This window comes from Coturnix japonica, chromosome Z (assembly GCF_054131305.1).
Source record: "Coturnix japonica strain WE chromosome Z, WE-NBRP24, whole genome shotgun sequence".
NCBI lineage: Eukaryota > Metazoa > Chordata > Aves > Galliformes > Phasianidae > Coturnix > Coturnix japonica.
Window position 1 is genome coordinate 4,863,997 of NC_140702.1, and position 10,320 is coordinate 4,874,316.

General features: G+C 53.2%; 1 protein-coding gene across 4 annotated transcripts; it reads left to right on the plus strand.

Moving 5' to 3' along the window:
* Nucleotides 1-666: 666 nt before the first annotated feature.
* On the plus strand, nt 667-8,916 carry LOC146753653 (uncharacterized). Of its 4 annotated transcripts, none has more exons than XM_085528494.1 (20): nt 667-744; nt 872-992; nt 1,178-1,257; nt 1,463-1,588; nt 1,859-1,938; nt 2,207-2,318; nt 2,629-2,718; nt 2,959-3,063; nt 3,247-3,399; nt 3,557-3,708; nt 3,976-4,123; nt 4,289-4,426; nt 4,546-4,722; nt 4,979-5,134; nt 5,286-5,387; nt 5,505-5,607; nt 5,846-5,905; nt 6,172-7,114; nt 7,754-7,948; nt 8,266-8,916. In XM_085528494.1, exons 2-18 carry the CDS (start codon nt 890-892, stop codon nt 6,318-6,320), a joined length of 2,034 nt encoding a protein of 677 aa, XP_085384620.1. In that variant the 5' UTR covers nt 667-744; nt 872-889; the 3' UTR covers nt 6,321-7,114; nt 7,754-7,948; nt 8,266-8,916. The 4 variants fall into 4 exon arrangements, with proteins under 4 accessions (XP_085384620.1, XP_085384621.1, XP_085384619.1 ...); XM_085528495.1 differs by lacking the exon at nt 667-744 and having other exon boundaries at nt 850-992; nt 6,172-6,785; nt 6,868-7,114; XM_085528493.1 differs by lacking the exon at nt 667-744 and having other exon boundaries at nt 850-992.
* The last annotated feature ends 1,404 nt before the right edge of the window (nt 8,917-10,320 follow it).

Genomic DNA, 10,320 nt, shown 5'->3' on the forward strand with positions numbered 1-10,320 from the left:
CACGTGGTCTTGGCTCCCCGCCTTGTGGGGGGTCATGGTGGACCAGGCTGTTGGCCGTTGGTGATGTCATAAGCGGCTGGAATGAGGGGAGGAGCGGTGCGTTCTGTGTTCCTTTGTGGGTGAGCTAGTGGTCGGAGTGGTTGGTTGTCTTGTTGTTCTTGTGCCTTTAGTGCCGTTAGTTAGTTAGTTCTGTTTGTTAGTTAGTTCTGTTTGTTAGTTAGTGACTTTAGTTAGTTCCGTTAGTTAGTTAGTGCCTTTAGTGTTTTTTTCTTCACACCGTCGTGTGCAGCAGCTTGTAGGTAAGTTGAGCTGGCGTGGGATGGATGGGTGGGCAGTGAGGTGTTGAGAACTGCTGGCTGTTGGAGCTCACAGCACCGTATTGCTTACTCTTGACCATCAGACGTAATTTTCCCCTGGTACACACGTTCCAAAGGAGGTATCAGTAAAGTTGGCACCTGTCCCGTGCTTCTTCCATTGTCTTTGCTCAGTAGTGGAAGCATCGTAAAGTTGCTGGGTGGACAGGCATCACGTAGCCTGAGACTCAGCATGTCTTGCAGCAAGTGGATGGGACGGTTGTGCTGTGTGTGTTATTCCATGGCTGTCTTAGCCCTGCTCACTGACCTGCTCTTTCTCTCTCCTCTCCTCACCCTCCGCCCACTGCCTCGGTGCAGCTTTTGCTCGCATTTCATCCGAGCAAAGCGACAAGGAACTGCTGCAGATAGCTTGAAGTGATCTCATTGCCAGGTACGTGCCACATTTTGTCCCCGCACATCGTTTTGCTGCAGGGTATGCGAGGGTAGTTCTGACGAATTGTACCCATACTGTGCTGTGTGAATAGAGAAAACAGAAGTGTGTTTCCGTTCTGTTCCAGCACGTCACAGCTGCTGTGATGGACGTCGCGTGCATGGCCGGGGAGGAGAGTGGGGCTCCCCAGGACAGAAGATCTCCAGCGGAGCCCTACCAAGTGACCGAGGTCATCCCTCTGCATGCTGGTGAGTGAGGGTCTAAAGCGGGGTGGGCAGGGCTGGGGCAGCGAGTGCCCCCTGCTCCACACCAGGAACCCTTGTCACGGGCAGACTTTGCCATGGGAGCGAGCCCAGGGCAGGAGAGGGCAGAGCTCCTTCTGCTCCTGCCTGCCTTTGGCCCCTCTATAGCACTGCTCTCTCTCCTTGCTCAGATGCTGAATTGCTGCCTCTATCTGATGTGGAACAGGAGGCAGTGGATTTTATCCAAGCCAACAGCATCAGCAAGGAAATGGTAAGAGCAGCCATCTCCATCGTGGCTATACCTGCATCTCCAGACGGTCCCTCTGGCTCTGCCTTCAGGCTGCAGGAGGGCTGCTGGCCGGGCAGAGCTGCTGCTGTCCTGCAGCTGTCCTGCGCTGCTCCACACCCCGCAACGCCTGGTCCCCCTGGCCATGGTTGTCCCCACTCACTCTCCTCGGTCTCTGTGTGCTTGCCAGGATCTGGTGCAGAAGCTGCGGTTCCTCAACAGCATTTGCATACTGTGCAGCACCGCTGGACAGGAGGGCCTCACACTGAGCCATGATATCTTCTGCTTGCTGAAAAATCAGTGCAAGAAGATTGAGGTGAGGGGACATGGCACCCAGGTAGCTGCACCCTGTGAGAAGGACAGGACAGGGGGAGAGGGAGGCAGGGAAATGATGCACAGACACCCAAGTGCCCCAGATGGGACTCCAGGTGCTGCTGAGAGCTCAGCAGTGGAGGTGGACAGCAGCACCAGTGTGCCAGTGTTTGTCAAGGGCCACTGGGGCGACTCAGGCCCTAGCGGCCGGTGGCAGGTTTGCTGTTGCTGGGTGCTGGCAGCTGCCAGGTGCCATCCTGATTGTGCTTTGCAGGTTCTGTTGTGTGAGGAGCCCATGGAGCAGCTGAGCACCGGCCTGAGATACTGCTGCATGAACACCATTGCTGCCTTGAGGTACCTGCCCAGCCCCTGCTTTTGCCAGCACATCCCCCGGGCACCATCCTGGTGGCCCTGACGCAGCTCCCCGCTAAGTCTTGGCCCTCGCCCCAAAGCTGGTGACATCAGGACTGTCCTCTGACCCAGAGCAGCCCCGTGGGGGAGGAGGCACCTCCTGGCAGGGCTCCCCATCCCTCTCAGGGAGCCTTGCCCAGGGGAGGACCTGTTCCACCCCTGCCTCAGCACCCAGGCACCTCTCCTAGCATCAGTGTCTCTCTAATTGCAGCACTGTGAATGCAGTTACGGAGGAAGAAATACTCCATCTCTTCAAGGTGTGCTGCAGCGTCGTCTTCTATCTTCCTCCAGCCAGGGCCTTGAACATTTCCCTCTACAACCAGGTATGTACTGGGCAATCTACTGTTGACCCCATGCCTCTGGGCTGCCGCTTGCATTACTTGTGTCCAGAGATCTATTTAGATGTTTGTGGGACAAGGTAGCAGCCTTGCTTGCCCTCACCCCTCTCACTCTTGCCTTGGGCTTGGCAAACAGCCTGTGTTGTAGCCTGCTCTGAGTGCAGCAGCCTTGCAGGGTGCCCCTGTGCACAGATCTGTGGGTATCCTTCCTTGGCAGCCAGAGGGGTTCACAGCAGTCTACTGGGTATGAAAGGGAACCCTGAAAGACTTCCACAACCCACTGTTCTCTTTACAGACCCTGGAAGCTATGGACGACATGCTGCAGATTGTACTAGATGTCTGTCCCATTGCCAGTGTCAAGAGTCGGCTGCAGGGAATCTTGGAGGTCTGTCTATTGTGAAGTTCTGCCCCCACAGCTCCCTTCTAGTAGTTTATCCCACTCCATGGAAACGGCACTGGCAGCAGCTGGAGCCGGCAAGGGACCCTGGCGGCAGTAGCCCCATGATGGGCTTGGCTTAAGCTCAGGGGAAGCCTGGATGGATGCTGTGATTCCAGCTAGGAGCTCAGCAGACCTGCAGTGGGCATCAACAGCTCCCAGGCTAACCAGCAGCTCCTCTCCTCACAGGTGCTGCTGCCTTTCAGCATCTCCAAGACACAGGCTGTGTGTGAGAGGGCTTTGGGGCGCATCTGGAAGCTTAGTGGCTTCATGACCAGCAGTTTCTGGCAGCAGGTAAGGAGACATGAAAATTGTGTACCTGTGAGAAAAGCTGCGGCTCAGGTGTGAACCCTCAGAATGCTTTTGACATGAAGGGAGGGTCTTTATCCTTCCTTTTGCCTGTGCTCATCCTGCTCCAGATGCTATTCTCTCATTCTGTTTAACATGCCTTCCCTCCTTTTTTCCTTCTTACTGCAGCCCCTTGGAAAAAACCTTGCCCCTTCTCAGAGGACAGACATTGCCCTTGTAACCCTGGAGAAGATCATTGGGGACTATGGTTTTGATGAGAAGAAGTGGGCTGAGACTATGCTGGATGTGCTTCGGAGAAACCCTGGCACCTGGCTGATGGATGTAAGCAGAGTGAGGCAACCCTGCCTGCCACAGCTCTTGGGAACTGAAGCCATTTGAAGGCAGCAAAGAGCTGTGGGAAGGGCAGTAATAACACAGCCTGGGAGGCAAATGGCTGCAGTCCAGTGGCAGCAGCAGTCTCCCTGTGTTCTCACAACAGGTGCCAGAGATTCTGGGATTCATCCACGCCAACCTGAAGATCCAGAGCACATCAGTTCAGCAGATCCTGCTCTCAGTGCTCGATGTGCTGACCGTCCAGTTTCCCAGGGATGTGCTGAGGAGTGTGTTGACCGACCTCCCACAGAATGACAGGTATCAGCCCAGACAGCCCCACACGTTTGTTCCATGTGAAGAACAGGGCTCAGAAATGGTCTGGGTGCCAGAGCCAAGGAAAGCTGCAGGACATCCCGAGGAGCAGGCCCTCCATCCCACTGTGCTTTCCAGTGCTGGTGGGCAGCTCAGGGCTGCAGCAGCCAATACCAACCATGGCAGCCCAGAGCCCCCCATCAGGCTCCTGCCTGAGCCATGGTGCTGTGGCTAAGGCAGCCCTGCTGACGCAGCATTGCTCTCTGTTTATAGCACTACCCTGGACATACTGAAGAGTGTGCTGACCCTGCTGGAAGCATCCAAGCGGATCTGGGATGAGCTCAGCAGTGTTCTACAGGACCAACAGCTGTGTGAGATATTGAGCATCAGCACAGAGGAGTTGGGCCTCCTTCGCTTGACTGTGAGTTACTGGACAATGCACCGTGCTCTCCTACAGAGCACTGGTAGCTCAGGCTGGGCTGTGTCTCCCTAGTGCCCTGCCTTGAGCTGCCAGAGCAGCCAGGAACTGCAGGGTGCAGGATGTCCTGCTGCCTCTGCCTGCCTCTCACTGCTGTGTTGGTTTCAGGCGATGCCTCCCACTGAAGAGCTGTTGAAGGAGCTGTGTAAGCCAGCACTGCTCCAGAAGCTTCTGAATGTGGAAAGCCTGCCAGTGCTCTGGCTGGTGCTCAGACGTCTCGTGCTGCTGTCGGATAGACCTGAGACGGTGAGCAGGACCTTGTCAAACAAAGGCCTCATGTTGACAGCCTGGCGCTGGGGCAATGGGCAACACTGTGCCTTGGCATCTGTCCTCCTGATGGAAAGGAAATTGTGTGTTTTGTACAGGCAATTGAAATCCGGGCCCTGCTTCCAGGCGTCATGGAGAACCTGCTGTTTGCCAACACAGCCATTACTGTGAAGGTGCTGAATATCTTCAGGAATGCAATGCACCATCTGGGGAAGAGGCACGCCAGTCCCTTTGCTCTGGAGCTGGCTGAGAAGATCCTGCCTCTTTTTAATCACGTAAGTCTGTTGTGGGAGGCTGAGCTCTGCGGGTGGGTGCTTGACAGGAGCGTCTTCTCCTTTCTTTCCTTCTCTGGGCTCTCAGGAATGAGATGTCTTGTGGGCTCTGTAGCACTGCTGGCCGTGTCCCTGCTAGTGCAGCTTGGTTGTTCTTGGTGATGTCAGGCCCCTGTGCTGGGGCTCAGCCTACACTCATGCTCACCATGGGCAGTGAGAGTGTGCTGCTGAGGTCTGACGTCCTCCTGTTCTCCCTCAGGCATCATCTGAAGTGCGAGAAGGTTCCATCCGCCTCTTCATGGATGTGATGGATGCTGTGCTGTGGTCTCAGAAGGGAAGCATGAAGAAGATCGTGCGCAGGGCCCTGCTCCCTCTGCTCTTTCACATGAGTGACGAGACCCCGAGCGTAGCACAGGTACGAATTTCAGAGCTGAGCAGTGTGCAGGCAGTGGTGTGCTGACAGTTCAGCTGTGATGTGCAATTGAGAGCAAGTTGAACAAGCATTCAGACACTGGGATGTGTGTCTGTGTGTGTGGTGCCATGTCCCTGCATCTGTTGTTCTGCAGGCATCTGGGGAAGCCCTTGTGTCCTGTGCAAAGTTCCTGAAGTGGAAGGAGCTCAAGCAGCAGGTCCGGCAGAAGAACACAGTGGGGATCATGAAGTGTTTGGTGAGGACAATCTCACAGCCCCCACCTTTTTGCTGGGGGAAAGGGGATGCTGGAGGAGGGGTTGCAGCAGCAGCTGTGGCTGCTCTGCAAGCCCCATGCTCTTGTGCTCTTCTTCAGCTGCAGCAGGACAGAAAGGGAGTGGAAGGGTACCTGCAGCAGAGCCTGCCATACCTGGAGGATTCTCAGGCCTCCTTGCGATGCGAGGCTGTCAGATTCATTGGTGAGCCCAACCCCTGCGTCCCTCTTTGGGCCCTGCCCTGGCAGGAAGGCACAGCCCTGAAGCCCCCAGGTACAGCCTGCCCATGCCGGTAGCCACAGTGGGTGCCTTGCTCAGGTCCCCCCTCGGGTGCCGTCCCTGCCTGCAGCATGGAAGGGGAAGCAGCTGGGCTGGCGGGGTTGGGGTCTGAGCTTCTGGCAGCATGTTGGGGAGTGGGTGTCTGACAGAGCTCTTTCCCTAGGGCTGATTGGGAAGCACGCCAGGGAGCAGAGTGAGGAGATGCTGAATGAACTCTGCAGTGGTGAGTGAGGGCAGTGCTGTGTGTGTTGGGGCTGGGGGCAGAGCTGGGCAGCATGCAGCTGTGCTTTGCCCTGCTGCAAGGAAATGCTGCAGGGGCAGAGGATCATTCATGGCAGTCCTGAGCAGTGTCTTCCACTGACCCGTCAGTCTCCCGTGCTCCTCCTGGCCAGGAAAAGCAAGGAGTGGGGCTGGCAAGGCCCAGAGTGGAAGCTGGTGGCTCTCTGTAGACTGGGGGTCCCATCTCTGCTCTGTTTCCTTCTGTTGCAGCCCTTCAGCCTTTGGAAGATGACCCCCATCTGACAGTCTGTTCTATGGCATCTGAGACCATCCAGAAGCTGAGACACCAAAGGCAGAAGGCGGCACCAGCACGGAGAAGGCTCCCAGCACTTTTCCGCTGGTCCTGCATAGCCTTCTGAGGGATAATTCTTGTTCATTAACGTTGGATCCTTCAGTTTTCATGTCTCTTACCATCTCTCTTCCAGAAGATCTTGTGAAGAAAGGCTTTTCCTGTGAGGATGAAACACGGATAGGAAATGTTACATCTAGTTTTGCTGTGGGAATTTACCTCTGTGTGTGACACATTCATTCTTCTGACAGCTGCTAACACTCAGTTTATTAATAAAAATCATTCCTTTATTACTTTGTGCCTTGCAGATTAATCTGAATGTAAGAAAATCGGGCTGACTTTGTTTGCTTCGCTCAACACTGGCCACATCAAGATAACAAAGGACATTGTTTTCAAGAATAATTGCAGCTATCTTCTTGTTGACTTGTGCTTCTGTGCTTCTGAGAAACACCATCTAGCAATTTCTTTTTCTTCTTTTTTTGCACGAGTCCTGGATGCTGGTGTGTGTTGTGCTCTGTTGTTTGCTGACCAGCAGGTGAGAGGACTGTGTTTTGTGTTGGGTGTTGAGTTTTGTCTATCTCAGGGGCCATCCAATTGGATCCATCCTCTTTTTGCAGTGTTTAGGGACAGTTAATTTGCTGTTGCCTGGAGCTATGTGTGAAGTGCAGGACTAGAAGCTGTGATCGCTGAATCTCCTTGGATGAGCCCCAGCTCAGGTTCTCTCACACCAACCAAGAACATTTTTGCCAGCCCTGTTGTATTGCTGCAGCTCAGTGACCCCGACAATCTTCCCATGGAGTGCCGAAGACGGAGGTGGGAGCCTCCTTGCTGAGATCTGCTAGCAAAGTCCTGAGCGGCTCTAAGGTCGGAGCCTGTTGGGTCGGTAACACTGTGTCATGGTTTTGTGCTGTTGCTGTCCATATTCCACATCATAACATCACATGCAGTATGAATCATTGATTGAGGGTATAAATAGTGGAATCATGTACAAAGGAAAAAGGGTTAAAGAGAAAGTAACTTTTTGTTTATAACTGAACAATACGGATTGCTAAGGGAACGTTATATGGTATTAAAGGTGTTTGAATGGGACAAACTGTTCTGATGGTATAAGAAAGTGTAACTGAGGGTATGTGGAAGTGTAATAGAGGGTATGTGGAATTGTGATCGAGGGTATGTGGAAGTGTGGAAGGAGGAAGGCTGAGGGACCTGGTCTAGGTCCTGCTATCCTGGAAAGGCAGCCTGGGGATCTGGCAGTGTGTGTGCCAAGTGGCTCTGTGTGCCTATGGGTGTGTACTGAAGGGCACCCAGAACTGCCACTTCCCCTTGGGACATAGGCTTGGAGCATCAGTTGCTATGTTACTCTCTGAGAAGAGGATTCGGGCCCCAAGTCTTGAGTCCAGCTTGGTGATTTGGATTGACTCTGGGGCAGCAGTGGATGATCTGCAGCCCTGCAGCTGAGTGCATGAGGCTGATTGTGATCTCTGCTCTGCCATGTACCTACAGCAAATCCCAAGAGCACACAAAGATTGGGTCTGTACCCTGGCCTTCATCCCTGGCTGCCCCATGTTGTTGAGTGCGTACCAAGGAGGCGTGATCAAAGTCTGGAACATGGATAACTTCGGCCCAGTTGGGGAGATCAAAGGGCAGCCCCATCAACGCCATCTGCACCAACTCCAAGCACATCTTCACTGCCTCCAGGTGAGCCTCGGGCTTGGTGCTCCCCAGATCCTGCAGGAGGTGAGAGTGCCCTGTGTTGACTTGTCATCCCTGGGCCTGGGTGGGTTTGCACTGAGTGGGGCCAGGAGCCTGGAGGGCGAAGAGGGCAGAGGGGATCTTGCAGCTTTCTGGTCCCTCAGTGCCTTCCTCTCACCTTGCTGTCTTAGTCTGTCCCCTGCCCGCTCTCTGGGATATCCCCATGCAGGATCCCCTCTTCCCTGGCGCTGGGCATCCCCTGCTGTTCTTGGGGAGCATTTTGGCAGCAAGACTCTGAAATCCACTCTCTTTTGTTTGTGCAGCAGCCGGAGCTGCGCATCTGACCTGGCTCACCCTGAGCTTCCCTGCAGAGATCTCTGAATCCCAACTGCAACGTCTGCTGACCCTCTGCTCTTCCCTGGGTACCCACTTTGCTCTGCAGTGGGGTGGGGAAGGGCTGCAGATGGGTGAGGATGGAGATGGTTGTGCCAGGAGCGGAGTGTGGACGGGTTGGACCCTGATCCTGCACGACTCCCCCACGGCTGCACACCTGAAGGACAATCCTACAGAGAACGATGGTGCATGGCTGGAGCCCTTCAGAAGGCTGAAGGCTCAGCCCAGGAGTGTCAATGAGGACGCAGCCTCTCCAGCTGCCCTGCTCATGTTTCTCTGCTCAGGGGGCCGACGAGGCCCTGGTCTCACACTGGAGCTTTCTTCTACCTCTCCTGTGGTCCCTTGGAGCATCCCCTGCTCCATCCTGCCCTGCCCCGCGCTGGGCTCGTGGGGGAATGTGGGAATACAAGAAAAGCTGTTCAGAGCAGCAGCTGTGGAGCCAGATCAACAGCCTGAGAACCAAGGACACCTCTGGAAGGAGAAGAAGGGACTCACGGCTCTGATTGGATATGTTAGAAAAAAAAAAACTTGTGAAGGTTTATAATGGATGTGAGAACTTGTAATAAAGGATTTGGATCATTCACATCTGAGTCCGTGCTTCAAATGCTGCAGGGGAATGGCTGCGTTGAGCCCTGGGAGTGGTATTCTCTCCTTATGCGCTCTCACTTCCCTTTGGTCACTGAAGAAACGACTTTTGAACTCGGACTTAAGGATTTCTCTGCATGATCCCATTGGTGCTGAACTCGGATCTCAGAGGAGCTCCAGGATGTGCCCCATAAAGCACAGACCAATTTCTTTCTGCTTTCTGCAGCCCCGTTTGTTTCGTGTCACCAGTCCTTGTTCAAACCACTGCAGGGTGGGAATTTCTGCACACCTTGAAACAGGAGCATCTCTATTGACTTGATGGAGTCTGTCTTTTATCATTCTGGGGATGGGGGGGGGAAGAAGAAAATGCAGTTTCCATGGCCTGGTGGAGGGCACGATGGCATGCGCAGGGTCACCCTGCCATGGACAGGATGGTGGCTGCTCCTGGGTCACAGCTGAGCCCCGTGCTGTGGGGCTGGGCAGGATGGATCACAGGACCCATGGTTGCCCTGTGACGCACAGCACTTTTACAAAGTAAAAGAATCAATTTCCTTAAATATTGAGCATCCATACGTAAATTGCAGCCTAGTGGAATCTTTTCCTATCCAAACAGAATTCTTTATCTATTTCTGTTACATAAGAAAAGCAAATAATTTTTTATCGGTCGACTTTGAAATTCAGGCAAGTGTTCACTTGAAGTGTTATGAAGTGTCAGCTTTTCTAGAGCATTTACTTTTCATGCTCTTAATTTCTCATTATCTCGCCTTATTCTCTTGCCATGTCAGTGTTTTCATTCGATGGCTTCCATGTGACAAGAGCTCTTGCTGTGTGAGCGATACAAATGTAGCTTTAAAAGTGGTACAACTTGCTATTAAGGCAGCTCCCCTCGGGAATTCCTTAAAGCTGCAGTGAGACAAGGGACACAAGAGAAACTTTGCTATGCACAGCAGGCTGAGCCCTCCTGCAGTCCCAGCTATGGAGTGCTCTGCACAATCTGTCTCTTTTTGTTCCTGATGTGCAGAGGTTTGATCAGCTTTTGCACCAGCAAGAGAGAAGTGGCACCTCACACTTATATTTCTGAATATTCTTGCTGCATTCAGTGGGATGTAAGCAATAAATAAAGAAATAAAATAAAAATATTATTGCTTTGGTTCTCAAAAAAAAAAAAAAGAACTGCCCAGCTTAATTTTGCTCCAGATCCTTCACTGCTTTGTTGCCTTTCACTGGACAAGATTTAGGGCCTCAATATCTTTCTTATAGTGAGGGGTCCAAAACAGAACACTGATAAACAGACCGGTACTGTGATCAATAGAACTTGAGGAAGAAATTCATCTTTCATGAGGAGCTCCTCTTTGCACAGCACCAGGAACTAAGACAGGTGTTTGATTATTTCCTGCTAT

Coding starts and splice junctions, on each gene's coding strand:
- LOC146753653 (XM_085528494.1), top strand. CDS start 890: ATGGACGTCGCGTGCATGGCCGGGGAGGAGAGTGGGGCTCCCCAGGAC. Junction 5,135..5,285: donor AGACCCCGAGCGTAGCACAG/GTACGAATTTCA, acceptor GTTGTTCTGCAG/GCATCTGGGGAAGCCCTTGT. Junction 5,388..5,504: donor TGGGGATCATGAAGTGTTTG/GTGAGGACAATC, acceptor GCTCTTCTTCAG/CTGCAGCAGGACAGAAAGGG.